This window comes from Pezoporus flaviventris, unplaced genomic scaffold, assembly GCF_033815535.1.
Source record: "Pezoporus flaviventris isolate CSIRO_AGI_PZ_B2104156 unplaced genomic scaffold, CSIRO_AGI_Pfla_v1 ptg000030l, whole genome shotgun sequence".
Classification (NCBI taxonomy): Eukaryota; Metazoa; Chordata; class Aves; order Psittaciformes; family Psittacidae; genus Pezoporus; species Pezoporus flaviventris.
Window position 1 is genome coordinate 9,897,934 of NW_026892578.1, and position 20,202 is coordinate 9,918,135.

The 20,202-nt window shown below is 36.3% G+C and overlaps 1 protein-coding gene across 3 annotated transcripts in view; it reads right to left on the reverse strand.

Annotated features, from left to right (window-relative positions):
* Nucleotides 1–20,202, reverse strand: part of ANOS1 (anosmin 1) — a 132,832-nt gene that overhangs the window by 49,519 nt on the left and 63,111 nt on the right. For all 3 annotated transcript variants that reach the window (XM_061459873.1, XM_061459871.1, XM_061459870.1), the window contains 3 exons: nt 8,677–8,739; nt 5,394–5,616; nt 1–185 (listed from right to left, as the gene is read on the reverse strand). In XM_061459873.1, the coding sequence (XP_061315857.1) occupies nt 1–185; nt 5,394–5,616; nt 8,677–8,739 (471 nt within the window). The remainder of the gene's footprint in view (nt 186–5,393; nt 5,617–8,676; nt 8,740–20,202) is intronic.

The following is a 20,202-nucleotide window of genomic DNA, read 5'->3' on the forward strand; positions in this document are numbered from 1 at the left end:
CTGTGCCACAGTTTGCCAGTTGGTAGCATCATCCTCACTTGGATGGATTCCTTGATTCCACCTCCTCTGCACAACATAGATCACAGGCTCAATGGAAATATTGAATTTTGAAGACCACTTCACCTCTAGGTCTCCAGACTGAAGTTCTATGAATTTTAATTCTTTCCGAGGTTTCAGTGGAACACCTGTAATAGGAACATGCAGACAAAAATATGTGAACAATTTAAAGATGTGATTAAACCAGATATAGATTAAGCCGTACAAAAAATAACTAAGGAAAAAAGAAGACTGTTGGTTAGACAGAAGGAAAAAAGGGAGGAAGGCAGCATGGGAGTTTCAGAAGGGCTCCCAGCTGACCAATCTCTGCTAACAGTAAGACTTATTTTTACAGAGGTCTTCAAAATTATTTATTTCATTTAAAAACTAAAGGATCTGAAAGTCATAAGCTAAAATTGATCTCACAGAAAATACTTTCCAAATATGCTTTGGTAATCTGGAGAATGATCTCATTGTTATCAAGCAGAATCAGCTATTCCTTTTGTTCAGTTTTTAACCTAATTTGTCCTTAAACACATTTAATGACAGAATTTTCACAGCATGACATAGTAATCTATTCCACTACTTCTATCCTTACCATTAAAAACCTTTCACACTACCATGTTTAGTTTCCTGCACTTAAACTTGATAGTTGTCCATGATGTTCATGGATTGTAGAGAACATGTTCTTTCTTTCATCTATGGAGGAGCCTTTTATGTACCCACAAGACTTATCATGCCCCTAAAAGTTTTCTTTTTCAGTCTACTAACCTCAGTGCACTCCATTTTCTTTTAAATCAGTGTTTCTAGACCTCTGATCATTCTTGCAGCTCTCTTTGGAATCTCTCCCATTGGCACACAGCCCTTCAGAGTCAGGCCTAAAACTGGACACAGGCTGCGCCCAAACTCTTACCGTTTCACACATCTTATGATATACTTAAGAAAGCTGTTTGCCTTCTTCATGGTAGCAAGATCTTACTGACTCATATACAGCTGTATTGTATGATGTGTCACTGTCCACTCTTCCCTAAATATACAGGAAAGGTAATTCCAAGGCATCTTGGAATAAACAGCTCTTATGCATGATGTCCAATTATTACCTTTTGAAGACAAAGGTGTGTTTCTAAAATTTTACAGTAAGTTCTCCTTACACAGGGACACTGAAGGATGGTTCCATTGCTTATAATGCCGGTAACATCATCTTTTTAAAAACATCCGCAGTAGCTTGAAGGAAAAAAACTCTTCAAATTTGGCATCTTTTGATTAAATCAACAAAATCAAGTGTTGGATACTTTTCTCTAGAAAGAATTTAGGAACTCATATATTTCACTGCACAGCATTTTGTCACTTCAGAATATGTCACAAATAAGATTTCTATGCTGACATACAAACCTTCTTAGCAAGTTATCAGACCCACTTCAGTTATTTTGTCATTTCACTGGGTGTCCACAGAAGTACAGCTATATGTGTTGGTTTGATAAACTGTTTCCCACTCAGTCTGCCACAGATGACTGAGTACCAAAATTTCCTTAGGTGAACAAATCACTTTTGTATTTTAAGAGGTGTTCTCCTAAATCTGATTATACAATTAGCTACAAGTAAATAAAAATTGATCCTGTCGCCCTTGAACAAACTTAAAATCAACCTGAGTACTCAAATCCAGTTATCACAGCAGTTTAAAGCCTGGATATTCTCCAACAGCCTGCAGTCTTAGTCTAATATAATGAAAATCATACAACATGTCAGCTCAGATTTCCACATTTGAAAATCCTTCTTTAATTGTGATGTACAATAATCCTACAATTTGCATGTAAAGAAAACTTCCATCTGCTTTGCATTAGAGGCAGTTGGATTCACTTGATTGCAAGTATATCAGCCTCTCTGGTGCTACGTAATTGCGCGCAGATGGGGCGCAGCAGCACAAACAACGAGAGCACTGCACAAGTGCATTTTAAAATACTTTTGTATAGCCAGCACCATCAATATACTATCCAGATGTGTAGACCAAATTACTCTTCAATGTGCTTTTTATTATGTAAATGGTCTGCCCTTTCATCATGCTGGAACAAATTAGTCCTCTGAAGTCCACAGCTCTTAACTGAAGAATTCAAATCTCATTGCTGTACGTGTGCAATACCAGAACCTAAGAAAAATGTTTCTAAAGGTGTCTTTCAAACAGCACGTGCATTGCTACGCCATGAAAACATAAATGCACATTGGCCCATCATAAGAATCTGTATCTTTAATGTAATCTACAGGAATGCATGTTTCCATGGAAGGGGTTTGGACTGTAAAGGGTTTATTCCTGGCATCTGTACCATTGTAACACAGTCATTCAAAGACTCAGAGATGTGCACTTTTAAAACTGTACACTATTTTTTAATACAAAACTATTTTTCTTTAAGCATGAATAGAGCCTTTAAACTATGGGTGACCATCTGGCTCTAGCTGCCCTATTGTGATGTGTTCGTAATGTCACAACCTTTAAATGGCGTATCTTCTCATCACAATTTACCTTGCCCAGAACTGCAGTTCAGTCTGCTATATGGATTGTTCCCTTACACATCTCATACAAAACTAGTTAGCCTGCTTTAGACAGCATAAACCCTAAATCTCTGTTAAAAAGAGGTCCTGAAAAGTTCACACAAGTAGGTGTATCATCACATCTGAGACCACTAACTTCTGAAAAGAAAAAAGATGATGGGTAATGTTTTCACCTGTCACCAGCTGTGTGCAGAAGAATATAAATGTCCTTGTCCCCTTACTTGGGGAATGCATATGTGCACATTAGACAAAGTGAATGCAATCACACATTTTCCATCCTTTTCTCTTCATTCCCTTTTTTTTTCCTACATTTTTTAACTATTATATTTCTGATCACAGATATTGCTCCCATTTCTATTTCTAAAGTACCAAATCTTCTTCAGGCACTCGTTGTTTATAACATCATTATGTCCATATAGAAAACAAAAACCTGATAGGCCATGGAGAAGGGACACTTTCTAAAGTCCTTCACTAGTTGAAGTGATATAAAGAAGGAAGATGAGGAAAAGTAGGACAGAATATTTGATATCTCCAGTAAAGGGAAATAAAAATGTGAAAACTATGTAACTGATTATGAATACTCCCAACAAAGATGAAAAAATACAATGACAATGGACAGTTTAAAAATTATAGTGAATGAAAGCCAATAAACAATTAAGGTAACAAGTAACCAAACTTGTTATGTTAACCTAACCACATTTGCAATATATGACTTTGGTGGCAGTGTACTTACATTAATATTCTTTCAGAATTGGAATTTACCACTCAGCACTAGAGGGCAAATCCAGCTTGTAAATCCAGATGTGTATTTCAAATCTGCTGCTGTTACTACTATGAGCTTGATCAACAGTAAAACTATAGGGACTCCTGTAGACTCTTAGATTCAATCTGTATTCATTTTCCAGCTGTGAGTGTTGTCAAAATTATAAGAGTAAATACTAAACCTATTCATTAGACCTTAGACATGCTTTCCAAGTTTGCTCTTCCTCAGTGACACGAAGGTCATTTACCCCTGGAAAAATGAATAGCAAGCCTGCTCTGCTTCTATTTGTCCTGTGTTGCAGAAAGACAGGTTGAAGAGCTGAGAAGGCAGCAAGGTATTGGGCTTGCCCTTCCTTTGCAAGACATATATGTATGCTCTTACAAGCAAGCACCTCCTGCAGACAGGTGATGTTAGAGATTAGTTCTGTTCCTATATAATCAGGCTGAACAGTAGTAGACTTTCCAGTGTGCAGTTACACAACATATCATACGCTGTCATACCCTATGTCCTCTGCAAAAGCATGCAGTCTCATTTCATTTGGTTGGTTGGTTGTTTTTACCTTTTTTCAGTTATTACATTTACCACAATGCTTTGCAGTTTTGGTATGAAGCCTGATCATGTAAATCATTACATGTACAATACAAATGCCAGTTTATCACTCTGATCATTTGTCTCAAGAAGATGAAAGAAATAACTAAGTAATCAATTTTAATAATTTTCATTTTGAAAGGTGCTGTGTACAAGAGTGTTAATTCCTTACAGTTGTAAAGGGGCTGCTCTGAAGTATCTTAGAAGCAAGAGAATTTCCCTTCTGCACTGGAAATCTAGATCACAGTACTGACTGCTGTTCAAAATACCCTGAGTACTATCTTCATCAAACTTATGCTTACTCAACCTCTATGACTTCTAGATAAAACTTTCTCTATTCATGTAAGTAAATAAGATAGTGTTTCATGACAGCCCATTCTGTACACACAATGAAGGGATTCAAAAAATCAAAGCACATTTCTGACATACATTCTCATCCCTAGGAACATTCAAAAACATGCATCACCACTTCAATTAAAATAATGAACTTAAAATCACCATCTCCTTCACATATTTCACTATTTTTCCATCCATAGAAATAAATCCTGGAGCCTGGAGCTTAGTTCAGAGTTCCGCTGATTAGGCTCTCCACAGAGAGCCCATACTATCTGAAGAATAACTGATTAATATCCAGTTTTGGTGTTTTTTTTTTTTCTAACAAAATATTCCAACTCTGCAGAACAAGAAAATGCCTTTCATAAATGTTAATTGTTCTGCATTAGAAGCACATTTTCAGAATATCTCCATGTATAAAGCTTTTTATAATTACAAGAAATTAAAATTTGGAGTTTATCTAAGCAAACAATTTCTTCATATAAAAGTTCTTGCCCATGGATGTCAAGGAAAACTTTTTTTTACAGAATCTCAGGACTCAGATTAAATTTTTTTTAATAATACTGCCTTAGATTTAAATAATAAATCTATATACATATGGGGATATTATAATCTTTCACTTTTTTTTTTTTAAGTCATTAATAACACCAATGCCAAATATACCACATTAATTTGTTCTTTTACTAGCTCATCTCACATATCCTATTTGGTAGTCCTACCTGCTTGGCTTATAAAAAAAAATATTGTTTGATTAATAGGACTTGGACGATTTATTGGTAAATATTTTCCTGCTGCATTCTCTCTCATCTCCATCAAATTAAGTGAGACTTCACCTAAACTGGCAAGTTTGTTCTGCTTAAGATGATTCATAATAGCCACATGTTTACATTCCACAGATTTCCAGACATGGGCTTCACAAGGGAAAAAAAAAAAAAAATAAATCAGAAAGCTGAGCAACATTTTTCTCTGGCTTTCAACTCTTTCAGTGTCCCACCACATCTCTACAGGCACCTCTCCTTTTTTTCCCAACCGTACAAACTCATCTGAAATGAAAGACCTGGTTTCTGAGGAGACTTTATTATGGAATGAAGTTATTAGTCCAATATGAACACATATTAATAATCTCTACCTTTGTACAGATTTTTTGGAACTTGGCACGTATGCCCACATCCATTGGAACAGCATTTCTTCACTCCCGAACATTCACTGTCAGCTTCACAACTTTCAACACAGGCAGCTGCAAAACCACTGGCCTTCTCAGGTGCTGGGCAGTCCCCTTGCTTTACAGACAGGATGTACTTAAGGAATTCACAGCTAGTTAGGCATTCATAATTCTTCTTGGGGAAAAGAGGCTAAAGGGAAAACAAAAGAACACATAAAGTTTTCAACCGGTCAAACCCAAATAATTAATTAAAAAAGTGGTACTTTTTCCAAGACCTCCTAAAGAAAAATTCAGATTCTCAGCTTTTGCAAGACTATCCCTGAAGATTTACATATCCAAGCCACTTCTAAAAAATCATTCCAAGTACAGAATGATGAATTCCCTCAAGTAAGACCACCATCTTTAATGGAATAAAGTTGGTTTTGTCTGCCAACTTTCCCTTGTTTTGCTCACACTGGCTGGCTACAAAGTTGCTCAATGCCAGATCAAAAACATGTCCAAAACAAAAGGGAAGCAATGGTCAGATGGTCTTCTTTTTTTTTTTTTTCAGACTACCCACATTCCTCCATTTGTACTTCATAACACTTTACCCACAGTATCTGATGCAATACCACTCTAGATAAATAAGTGTAATCTTGTTTCATTATACTGTTTGAACTGAGTTGGCTATGAGAAGATTTTGCAGCATCTTTATGTCCTTGCCAGCATATTAGTAATTGTGTAATTCTTCATGGAACTGGAACTACATTTCTGATAAAAATATTAACAGAAAATACAGATTAAAATAAGCATTAAATATATTGATTAAGGATCAAAGCAAATGCTACTTTTCAAAGAAATCAAGTCCTAGATATATGAGCAGTTGCTTCAGTGCATAGACATTTTATAGCATGTGTATTACTCAGTGATTTGCAAGGTTCACTTAAAACTGTATTGAGAAAGGATATATCACCCTGGTGAGAACATTGTGTACTACATGGGGATTTCATATCCTCTTTTATCTGGTGATTTAATTAGTTTGGTGCAAAGCCAGCTAAAATGATTCCCTCAAAGTGATTCATGCAACTGTAGATGGGCAACCCATGCAACTGGGGTTATCTACAGCCTGCCTTTCTATCTCAGAGTAAACAAAAACCTTCCACTCTGACAGATCTGATTTACAGATTCCTAAACCTACACAGAAATTATAACCCAGTCCTCATCCAACTATTCATATAACTTCTGCAACTTCCTTCCATCTTCAAGTGTGTTACTTTCTTATTTTTATTGTTCTCATATTTCTGGCAAAATGAGAAAGACTTCAGTATTATGGAGGCCCAGGTGTTTCACAGATTGTGTGTCAGTTTATGCTCAAAAGTGACTGTTTGGTCCAAGAACAATGCCACTACATTACCTCTCCCATCTTGTCCTACAGAGCAGTCCAGAATTTTTGAATCAGGCTTTTAAAGATGCATTTGGGTGTTATGGCTTAACCATATGGATACCAAAATGAGAAGTCCTTATATCTCCTACTGACCCTGTGATCTCTGCACATGGGCTCACGCTGTTCCTGCCATTGGGATGCGCCTGACCCCATGGTTGGCCAGTTAAGAAGCTACCAGCAGGAAAGTGAATTTATAGGGAGAAAAAAAGGAATTAAGTAAACTGTCTTTCTTCCTCACACATAAGGTTGCTTTAATATTAGTGCACTCATTCAGTAGATAAGAAGTAACATATCAAGCATGGACCTTGAGAAACAAATGCTAAATTGCTGCTTCCAGATTTTTTGCAAAATACAAAATGATTGAAAACACTCTCAAAGGAAAACAGCCTTGTTTAATTCAATCAAACAATGTCTATGGATCATAGATGAGTCTGAGAGAAATGAAAGGGGCCCTGTGCTTTGGTGTGTGTGAAAGCAATTTCAAATCCTAAAACGTCACAAATTTGCAGCTACTTAATTAAAATCTTTATAGCTCCCTGAGGCATAATACGTCCTCAAGGCTTCTCCTCCTCACCCTATTTCACAGCTCATTTTTCAGTTAGCTGCTAAATGTGCTGCTCTTCATTAAGGGCCTCTGAAGTTCTAAATTTAGCTTCAACCACAAAACACTAATCAAGGAGGGATGGTCACTGTTTTTAACTACTGTAGAACAGTGTTCTACAAATGTTTTCCTTTTAAACCAATTTTATACATATTTTCACCCAAATCTGGAAACATACAGCCTGAGAAGTGATGCATGAGATCGACATAAATTACATCCACTAAAAATGCTTTATTACACTACCCTAGAGTTTTGTGTATGAGGAAGCAGCAATTAATTTGTGCTAAAAAGTTCATACAAGGATTGGTTTTCATGAAAAAAATTTACTTTGTCTTGTAAATACATAGATCAGTAATCCCTATTTACACATAAATTGGTGGGTTTTTTTAGTTGAAATTACAGCTTTTTCCCAAACATCTTCATGATACTTAAAGTCATTTAGACATAAAATATGCTCTTGTACTGGAAAAATAGTGCTGAGAGTGGTGAGGGAGGAGTTACATCAGTATTAGCAGCTAGATCATTATTCGATTAAGGTCCCTTCTACTTTTTTATAGAATAAGCTTCGTAAACATACACTTTCATAGACTTGATTAAAGTTGTATCTTTATATTGATTTAGTCATAATAAAGCAAAATTCTACTGAGATTGTATTTCCATTTTGTACCTAAAACCACCCCAGAAATGTAACTTTTGAGTGTGGACTTTCACCAATTCAGCAGAGCCATGTTTCAAATCCAGTAAAACCATTTATTTTTTCTTTTCTAGAAATCAGATTGACTTTCACATACAGGAAAGCATCTGTTCTAGCTACCTTGCACTAGGATTTTCACACAATGACATTTTATCTTTTAAACAAAGATGCTCTTTCTTACTCTTTCTTTCTATGGCCAGAAAAGATAGAACAGCATGTGGTAGAAATAGCATTTACTGGAAGTATTTAACAGCACCTTCTGAGAGAAGCTATGTAAGTGTGGTTGGATCAAGTCTTAAAACTTTAAGCTGAGATAAATCATTTGTTCAGAAAAAAAAAAAGGCAAAAAAAAAGAAAAAATCCTTTTTTTTTTTTTTAACCTCAATATAGCTAAATTGTTATATGTGTACCTATTCAAATGTAGGCAAATGCTGTGAAAATCACGTTTGTTAGTTGTCTCCTTGAAAGTAATAATTTAAATGAAAGAGACAGCTAGAGCAAAGTGAGAAAGAGTGCCCTTGGGCTGACTTACATCACAGAAGCTTTGGCAATGGTTTTTCTTTAGGTCCCAGGACTCTTTGCAGGGCTCCAGGCACTAGGAAAAATCAGGAGGAAGAGGAGTGTCAGAAAGAGAAAGAAATAAACAACCACAAATGACCCCATTTCTTCTCCAGTTTTTTGTTTGGCCCATAGGAAGTTAATAATAGGCTTTAAAACTCTACTTCTCCTGAGGATAAGACTGTCATTGAGTCATGGTGTCAGAGCAAGGTCATGCCAAGCCATGGTTAGATTACAAGAAATATTTCCAGTTTTCGTTACTGTACAAAGCAATTGCCTCGCTTGATTATATGCCATCCTATTTTCCACATTATTGAATTTAGGTCCTAATACCATTTAACACTGTGTCACTAGATCACAGAGACAATGTCAAAAGCACTACTCTCAACTACAGAAAGTTAAATCTTCCCTTCACTGACCAGTCTAAAGATTTGATGGGCGTATTGCCTTCCCAAGCGAGAAACTATTTCATCAATCTATGGAGTAAACTTCATAGCAGAGGTTTAACCACTATTCCTGCATAAATAGACAACGTTCACTGGTCTGTTAGCAAACCACTTTATTTCAAGTACCACATTATCATTTCTTCACCTGCAACCTCTACTGCAATGTTTACACAGAGAGTTAAGATTCAAACTCTGCAAACCAAAGTCAAGCTTCACAGTTTAGAAAAATCAAACTATTAACATTTTCTGCAGCTGAAACATAAATTCAGACTCGCATCCAGAAACATTTTCTCTTCCTTTGTTAAGACATACAATCTTGGAAAATTATGTAATTGTTAGGAATTAATATCACCTACTCCTTCTGGTAATAGTGCATTCTATTGCACCAAAAGAAACTTACTGCACCAAAAAGAAAGGCTTTTGACATGCAATTCAGAATTTATATAATTTGTTTCTTTTATACATAGTATTAGATTGGATCTATATGCATTTACGCTACTCAAAACCAAGCATAAATACACATAGGTTACCACCTATATCATACATATACTAAAAAAGTTAGTTTTTTAAAAGTTCAGCATTTCTCTTATTAGTGATAAAGCCTGAAAATATAATAAAACCATTAGTCACAGAGATACGTATTTCAGCAATGACAAATACCACTTAAACATTTCATATATATATATATATATATATATATATAGGTATTTTATAGAATCATAGAATAGTTAGGGTTGGAAAGGACCTTAAGATCATCATGTTCCAACCCCCCTGCCATGGGCAGGGACACCTCACACTAAACCATATCACCCAAGGCCTCATCCAACCATCCAACCCAACACTGCCAGGGATGGAGCATTCACAGCCTCCCTGGGCAACCTATTCCAGTGCCTCACCACCCTAACAGGAAAGAATTTCCTCCTTATGTCCAACCTAAACTTCCCCTGTTTAAGTTTTAACCCATTACCCCTTGTCCTATCACTACAGTGAGACTCAACTCTCTAGCTTTTCAAATTTCACAATATGTATGCTTTATACAAAGTAATTGGAAGGATACATCATAAAATGTCACTGAAATCTGTAAGTTTATTTAATTCCAGAGTGTTGGTTCCTCCTATGGCATAGTTACTGTACGTTTAAGCTCAATAACATTGGCATGCCAATTTTGCAGTTCTCCTGTCTGATGTACAAATTACAGAGGTATAAAATACTGTAAAGTCAAAATGGGCAACATTTAGACTTTGTCAATGATCCCCAAGGCTCTCAGGATTTTCATATCCTTGCTTCACTGCTGCATAGCACAGAGAGCTTATTTATACCAACATATCAATACTGAGATGACAACTAGGACCAAGTTTACGCTGACCAGACCACCTTACTTGCAGGCTCTAGAGCAATACAGTTCATATTTCTGGAAGTAAAGACCAAGATGCTGTATGCTTCACAGGGTTTGTTCAAGGCATTTTTACCAAGGTATCTCTACCTGCTATATAAGTAACCTCTGACACTTGATGCCTTGTCTGGCTGCAGCTCTGTCACAATAATCACTCAGGACAGCCCAGACTACTTTCAGCATCCCCTGCCATCAGGGCAGGCAGAGATGATGGGCATCTCAACTCAGACACTTCAAAGGACAGATGGACAAAGTGAACCAGGGCTGAGCAGTAGCCTGCAGTACAATTGCTCTCAGAATACTCCAAGAAAAACAGATGATGTAGCAAGCCGTAAGTCCTCCATCATAAGCTTTATAGGCTCCGATTAGAGTGCATGCTCTTACCTATATATGAACAAAAAAAATTTTTTACATGAAGAGTTAAATGTGTTCCAGATCCAATGTCCTATATACATGTTAGTTCTGAAGAAGAGCTATTGTGTAAATAGATTTGCCATTTTCCAGACAACTCAGCTTTCCAGCAGACTCGCTGTCCTCATAAACTTTAGCCTGCCTGGTTCTGTTAAACTTTTTCACCCCATTTACATTTGTAACTCTGATTTTTATCTTTTCTCTGCAAAAGACTGTGGGTTTTTCTCATCTTTGGCATGCTCTGCTATGAACATGCATCAAGATTAGTCTATTGAAGAATATTTTCCAATGTTTTCACAATAAAAGTAAAGCATTTCTCCTTCCATTGTGGATCTCTCCCATTATATCAACAACAAGTGAAGATTTTCTGACAGGTATCACTCCATGCATAATAAAAATTATAGTCAAGAAAATGTGAGTCAGACCCAGTTGGCAATAACACCTGTTTTCTTAAATCCAAGTCTTCAGAGAATACAAAAAAAAAAAAAAAAAAGCATACAACTTAACATTTAAAATTTTAGTAATACATTTCTAACAATTTCAAAGCAAATCAGCAGAGGCCTGACTCAAAGTTTCTCCATACCAACAGGAGTTATTTGACTGCTCTTTAGCTTAGCCTTGACATCTGAAAGGAAAGCACACAGCATTTCTCACCAATTAGAAGAGTGTCAAGGAAATACCTAAATCACCCATGATAAAACTATTTTCACCCAACAGGTAAACACATCCAGGTTTTCTGGATTAGTGCAAACGTGTGTGCCCGTTAAAAGGATATTGAAATTCTCTATCCAGGATGAGAAATCTAGGCCAAGCAGCAGCTGGCAGCTGGTTCTGGCTCTACTTTGTGTAATAAAATATACCTTGCAGACATTACCACCTGCCCTCAGAAGCTAAACTTATATGTTGATGTATGCCATGTACGTGGCAGACCATCAGCAGGCAGAAGGACAGTAGCATGGGAAGCAGTCCAGCAGTTCTTTCAGCAGATGCCACTGCTCCCTTGGAGCTACTGCTGACTAATGCCCTGGCACCACCATGAAGGCTGCTCTGCTGCTGAGGTGGGAAGAGAGATGAATCACAGTGTTGAACCCATCATTAGTGGCCAATGTCATTCTTCAGATGATGAGTGTTAATCACACTGGCCTTGCTAAACTGAATCCTCCTAAAGGACCTGTTTTATCATCTGCTGTGGTAAAACCTGGAAGCTGTAGGCTTGCTTTCTCAGTACTTTTCTCAGTACTAAGCAATTGCATCAAAAGCCAAAAGGAGTGCTAATAGAAAGTACCACAGCATTTGTCACCCTTGAGTGGGGGGGTGGGGAGAGTTTTCATACACACAGAAGTATAAAAGTATATATCAGATAGTACTATAGATCTGTTATTAGACCGTATAAAATTAGGAACAATAGCAAAGTACTGCTTCATTCAGGGAAGAAGTTGTTTTAAAATATTTTATTTTATATTTAATTAACAAAAATATGCAGCTAAGGGCTCTGTTAGAGAAGTGGGCTTTGCTCTAATTTTTAAATTCTAAATAAAGCAACTATGAGATTATTACATGATGGATGCCATTTACATTCGTTAATAAAGGGATTTTCAAAATAGTCTACCAAAACTTGTGCTTAGGGTATGTTGCCTTTGACATGAAAGGGAGAGAGTTGCACCAACACAGCAATTCTGAAAGTCTAAAGAACTGTAAAACACCATTTAAGTAATGAAATATTTATTCAAATACTGAATATTTATTTAAATATTATGTTAAAGTTAAATAGTTGAATGTTATAACTATTTAAACAGCAATATTTTTGTCTGGTAAGGCTTCTTCCTTCACCAAAGTGGAAATAAGTCACACGCAAACTCCTGCCAAAAGAACAGACACTGTTACAGCTGGAATATAATTATCCTTTTCATTATCATTCAACATTCCAGTTGTCCATAACAGCAAGGTCAGAAATTAAAACTGATGTTTGCAACATACATTTAAGTGTTGTGATCTCCTAAGGTGTTTAGTTAAATGGAACTTAGATGCTTAAAATAGCCACATTTCAGGGTACAGTCTCCTAAGAACCTGCCACCTCCTGAAGATATGGTACCTGAAAAATGCAGATACTCACTGTCAGGTACTGAGCAGAGAAAATTGTTGGGGTCAGGAATTTAACCAAAGGAAAACATAGTGTTCATTACTCTTAGAATACATTTGTGATAGCTACACTTAAATATATGGCTACGCCAAAAGGAATTGTGAGAAAAGCAATTTTCAATCTTCAAATCTCAGCACAGTGGCAGCAAACACAATGAAAAATACAAACAGACCGCAAGACAGAAATAAGTGATTTTGAGACTTTTTTTTTTTCTAATCTACTTCTGCTATCAGTAGGAATAGGAATTGTTACCTTATGGGTTTCTCAGTGGACTGTGAGTTGTCTGAAGAACACAATTTTTTGCTTTCAGAACAGTAAATGCACAGCTGAGTATCTACCCAGTCTAAATTACTTAACAGCTTGGTAGAACAATATCAGATATTAGCAATATCACATCATACAAAATCTTCTGAACAGTCTGAACAACTACTTTTCTGCAGGATGCATTTACTTAAACTATTTTTCATTATAAAACTGAGGCAACTCATCAGGAAGATTAATAATTTAAAAATGTTGCCACATCAATTAAAAAAATAAATTTCCTATTAGTTCTGGATTATACTTTCCCAAAAGGTCCTTACATGCACAAAACAAGCCTCAAACATTCTCTCTCTAGAAGAAACAACTCATTTATTAATGCCCAAGAGAAATATCACTATTTATTTTACTGTTTGAATCAAAGACCAAATTAGATTCTCCAACTTGACACCAGTCTGATATGGTACTTCTGCACTCAGGAGGACACAGTGTAATTCTACAAGCTATACTTATAAGTAAATAATTTAGCAGAATAGAATAATATTAATTACACATAAAAGTAGTTAAGAATCACCACTGGAGCACCAGTCATCAACTTTCTAGAAACTCAGTGTGACAGTTTAGCTCCCAAAATTCAGTTACATTTGATGTAGACTGGGAGAGGTTTAAATACCTTCAAAGCTTTGAAAGTCTAATAGGAACAACCAATTGTGAAATGTATTCTTTTATGTAAAATAGCAGCTTCATGTGGCTACCTGGAGTTACTCCTCTGTTCATGTTAAATAGATTCTCATGAGAATTATACTAGTAATATATTTCCCTTGTAAATGAATAAACAAATAGGTTAAATGACAGAGAAAGGTTTCCTGTCTGTGTTGCCTGTTTTTTCTCCTGTAGGTCAGTGAGCATCATGATTTGGTGAAAAGGAATGATTTTGTATTCGAGGATCAAGTCTTAATTAAATCAGTTACAGCTGGGGTTATTCTGTGACATTATCATGTACACTGGGAACTCGGCTGATACTATCCGGAAGTATTGCTAATTGTAGAGCTGGTTTTGAATGAAAGCCAGGTCTTAGATTTTAAATTGTCAATAAAGAATGTGCTACTTGGTTAGAGTGATCTGGGTCTTTAAAATCCTTTTAGGGAGCACTTCTTGGTTTTCCTTGAAATATATTTTTTATTCTTCTATACTGATGACACCCTGACATATATTTTTATTCTTCTATACTGATGACATATATGCATCTATGCATATTGCATAGATGACGCGGAACAGGTTGCTAATGTGGAATTTGTTATCATCTGCAAGTACTAATTTATTCTTATGAATAAATATATATATACATGAAGAAAAATAAAAATTCTTCATTTGTAAATCATCATTGAGATGGTGTACCCTTAAGTTTTAAGACAGACAACAGCCTTGTATTTTTCAGAAGTTAACTGCTCAGAAAAGAGTGACAACAAAATACCTGGGGCTGGCACTGAAACAAAGGAAATGGTGTCTCTTTCAGAGATGTACTTACAGCCACCTTATGTATTCTGAGTCCTCTTCAGCTGTAAGGTAAACCAGTACAGCCCAAACCTCCAGGGTCCCAAAGCACCAAGCAGCAACAGACAGGAACAAAGAACAGCAACCACATGGCCAGCATCACGTTACATTATATCCCATCACATATGGGTATACCTGCAGTGACTGGAATTAATCTTGAGGCTAACACCCTAGCAGACTTCTCTGGTTAATACACATCACCTCATCCAGAACAATTTAGCATTAAAGTACTACGGGTCAAAGTTATGAGAATACAGCATTTTATGTTGAGTTCTAACATCAGTAAGTAAGAGAGAATATAAGACATCTAGCAGTGGTCTTATTTCCTGGAAGCATTTGGTATATCTCTTATGAAAAGACTAACAAAAGCTGTATACAGAGATCCAAAACATATCATTACATATACAACTGTGATTTATTTTTAATATTTCTTATCTAAGTAACACGATGGTATTTCAACCTGCAGGTGAAATATGGAACTTGGGACACATCACTTGCTTTAGATAGTTTTCCACAAATTGGATTCTATTTTTCTCACAATTTTTATATTTTAAGAAAAAGATGGTAAATTACATCTTCCAGATGTATGCTAAATATCAACCTACAAAGTGAGACCTTCCCTATTTGGCACCTTGAACTGAAGCCTTGAAAGATATGAACAATCCTTATTCACCTCAAAATGGTGTTAAAACTAATATACTTTTTAAAATTACATTTGAAAACCATCAGTAAAGGATTTTACTTCTGGTTTCACATCCAGTCAGTGTACTCTCACTAAATGTAAACTGTTTCTGCAGATGGGACTGTCAGTGTCTCATAACAGACCACTAGAACCTTTACTTCACCAAACCCTGTAGAACACAGCTACAATATCTTAAAATTACAAATTCTGAAGGACATAGGAAAAAGTAAAAAATTACTATTCAAAATAATATCCAGATAAGTAAGAGAAGGACATGGTGACCTGTACCTTTGAAGTTATGTTTCACTACTTGGGGAGAGAGGTGGACAAACCCTTGATTTCAGCTCTGTTTACTCAGCCTCTTACTAGGCTTAGGCATACAGCACCTGAAGCAAAATATAGACATTTCAGGTGCAGTGGACTTCTATCTGTTACCAGCTATTTGGAGAGTGCTTTAGTCATTTAAATGGTTATTTCAGAGCAGAATGGCACATTTCTGAGAAACTTTACTGGCTGCAAAATCACACAGTCATAGTTTAAACTGATATAACAAATAGCTGCATTCGATATGTATTATTTACTTGGGCGTGGAGGGACTAAAAGCACAGAGGCACAGGTATTACTGCTCTTCACAGTTATTCAAACTCACTGATATCTTAGGACTTATGGTAAAGAAAATTTTCAGAAGTGCAATTGTTGGATGTCTAACAAAAATATGAGCTTGAAAAAGTCATTTCCTTTTCTTGTCTGGTTTGTTTCAGCAGACAACATCAGGGGTGCTAATACAACTGAAGGTGTTAGCAATTTGAGTTACAGAATGCCTTCAATACCTGAAGCAAACAAAGGAAGCCTTATGACTTAGGTTCAGTATCAGTATTTCCTGGAACAGAGACAGGTAAAGGGCACGCCACAGTGTAGCAGCTAAGTCTGTCCTGGCCTTTGTATATAGAGTAGCATTACAAGCTTTGTTCCCAAAATGGAGGTTCTATTTCAAAAATTTGGATTAAAAAAAAAAGGCTGCTCTGACTGCATTGATCTCTGAAAATCCACCATTTCAAATCCCCGTATGCTCCAACACCCTGCACTAGAACACCAGAAAGATCAAAACTCTTGCCAAGAGCTTCAGGTCAAATTTTCTGAAAGTCTATGTAGCCTTTGCTCTAAATTCCCAGAATTAAACACAAAGCAAAAGCTACCAGAACAGTTGGAGATGTACTGAAGGTGAGAATCACTGAAGGTGCTGAAAATGAACTGTTTTGGCATAAAATATTTGGAAAGTAAATTACTATTAAAAAAAAAAGAGGAGAAATCATATCATCACACTGTAGCATAACTGCAGTAGTTTCAACTTTAATACTTTTAGAGTGAAAATAACCTTCAATGCTGAAAGCTTGATAACTATCTGTATGGCTTAGTTGTCTGGCATGTCAAACTTTGCCAGCAGAGCTCTTTGTCTGAAAGGACAGAACAATTCTAGGAAACTTTTCATGTTACCGTTCTTAGTTACCAAATCAAGATCACGGCCATCGATGTCAACAGAAAAATGGCTCTCAAACATTAAATTCACTCCTGACCAGTTCTTTTCAAAGTTTGTTTACAGGGGTTTGTACCAGCACAGGCAACTGGGATACGTACCTTCTTCCTGCCTCACACCCTAAAGCTTAACGCAGTCAGCAAAAACTTTGCAGTTCTTGTTTTCTCCTGATTTTGAAACACAGAATTGAACTTAAACCTCCTACATTTAAGATGAATCCCCTAAACAAACTATTTGATGGAACTTTCGTGATGAATCTGTTTCATCTTGTATAAGCAATGAGTTCTTTAGAGGAGAGCCTTAAATGTGAACCTCTCACCTTGCAGGGGCATGCCCTAGCAGTACTTTTTGATCCTCCTGAAGTTTTTTTGAAAGGTTTACAAAAGGTACAAATATTTCGGTTATGTCTCAGCACAGTAGCTATTCCACCACCACTTCTTTGCTACAGAGATAATATTCTATTTCACGGTCTCCTTTTTTCACATCTTTGTTTCCTCTACTAACCTACTCTGGCCTTAAAACTGTTGTTCCAAGTATCCTTATTCAAACTGTTTCTCAAAGATCATTTTCCTGTTCTTCTATTGACTGTCCTTTATGTGCTGCATCAAGTGGCAATTAGTTCTCTTTTTTCAAAACTCTTCCTGAGCCTTATTCTAAATCTCCACATTCTGAAGTTTCACCTGCCAAGATTTAAGGCGTAGCATTGACAAAACGCTATGAAGCAGCAAGTCAAGGCTGGAGCACTAGTGTGCACACAAGATATATACTGTGTCAAAATGCATAAATTATTCTAAATCAAATGAAGAGTGATACAGTCTAAAAAGGTTAAAAAGCCCTTCTGTAACAGATTTCTTTCTGATAGTGTTAATAGTTTTAACTGCTTAGCGCCCTCCTGCTTCTATCTATGCTATTGCTTACATATGGAATTCTTCCATAGTGTAGCTACCATATTGATTCATAATGACATGAACTACCTGAATTAAAAAAACAGTAACAGTTTTGCTTCTCTACCTGAACCTTCTTCCTCCAGGCTGCAGTCCTGCAGTGCAGTTTATCATTCAACCGATTTGTCATGCTTGCATCTGTTCCATCAGTCTATCATGGATCAGTCATGCCAAATCCTTCTTTCTGCTATTAAAGCTTCTCCAAGATTGCATCTATAACCTAAAGAGTAAGCAACATGGCAGAAACTTTCTACTTTTCTACTTGTATGTGCCTACTGTTTATAGATGACTGTTCCCTGCCACCCTTTCCCTGTGGATAGGGTCCAAAGAAGGTAATGTAGTAAAAATAACAGTAATATTTGCTGTTGACAACATGGGTCTGAAACACCTACCAGCTTTTCCCTTTCAGACATTAGAGTTGTAGGTGAGCTTTCACAATTTGTTTCCAGCAGTAGAGATAGTGATCAACTGATGAATAACTTTATGGCTGGACTCAAAGGTCTTTTCCAACCTATCAGATTATAGGAATCTATGAAAAGAAGCACATCTCATGTTCTAAAATATCTCCCAAATTGTCTTTTAATTTCCTAATAGTTGACTGTTTGCTTTAGTAATTACATAAAACTTTTAAACTAAAAGCGAGCATAAATATTTTGACATTTTATATATGAGCAGAATAGTCATTGAGAAAACATGATTCTTTTAATCTCAAACAGACAAGGGAAAGCTTCTTCAAGCTGGCACTTTCCCCTTCCAATCTGTTACAAAGCAGATTCAGATAACCACACAGTCTTGTTATAAACACCATCTTGCTATGCAGCTTTGTCTGTCAGAGGAGGGCTGCTCTCTCCAAGCAAAGTCAAGCTTTTTGTTGCTGTTTACAAGTGAGTTAAACTGGTGAGCTCTTCTGATAACAGATGATTCTCCTTATACATCACCCTGCAAATTCACACATACATTTCTGACTGAGCTGCAACTAAATACACTTTTTGCTTGTATCCACCACAGTACTATGATTTTACAGACCACCTAACAATCAGAGACGATATAAAATAGGGGGGCCCTCTTTGTCTAAATCGTTATTTTGTTCTCTTCCTTGGCTTTCTATTTCCCTCCCAGAACTACCACCACCATCAGAAACGACATATTCCGCATTACTAAACAGCAAGAGCCATAGGGCTTTTCACTTCTAATTTCACGCCGTAATAAAATGCAGTGGTTGTTTCACTGGGGGACCTGAAAAGCCTTCCTTTGTGAGGCTTGTTTGATGGTCAGGTTAAGTATCACACTGTGGCAGTAGGCATCTGTGCATGTCTCTTCATGCAGTTACGGCAAAAGGGGAGGAAAAAGAACAGAAAAATGAAAAGGAGGTTGTCTTGGAAAAAATATCCTCTGCTCTGAAGCAAGCAATTCACATTTTATTGTTTGACCTAAGTATTTTCAAATATATCTGTGGTCTAGCTCATTGATAGACCAATCAATCTAATAATAGCACGTCTAGAAATTCACTGTATTCAGAGATATACTTGTTGCTTTACTCAAGAATCTACTGACTTAGTAGACTGATGATACAAATCTGTGCAGGGACAACAATAACAACAACAACAACAAAACCAACAGATCTAATGCAAATAAATTTTCATGTTAACTAATTTCAGACTAAACAAATCCACAAAAAAAAAAAAAACAACAAAAAAACAGTGACGATGATTGGCAATAACAAACAAGAAATATGGTGTTCCTAAGAAGTATCAGGCTCATATGTAATAGAATTATTTCTTCATTCTATAGAAACAGAAATGAAAATTTCATTAATCCCAAGTACAAGAACCAAAAGCCAACATGTAGCAGGAAACTCTGAAGTGTTCTACACTTACCGTAGCTTTTTCCAAATATATTCCCATTACACAAAGAATGTTTTTCTGTCCCATGTTTAGAAACCCTATTGTATCCATTGAATCTTTTGAAAAAGAAATAATGTGATTCCTTTTTATGGTAATCTCTTCACGTATCTTAATGTAGTCTGCTGAAACACCAAAATGAGTAAAATTCTATCAGTTTACATGATAATTCATAGAATAAACACTCCTGAGTAATGTTTTTAACAGGTTAGACAGTTTTACATATTAATGTGGAAA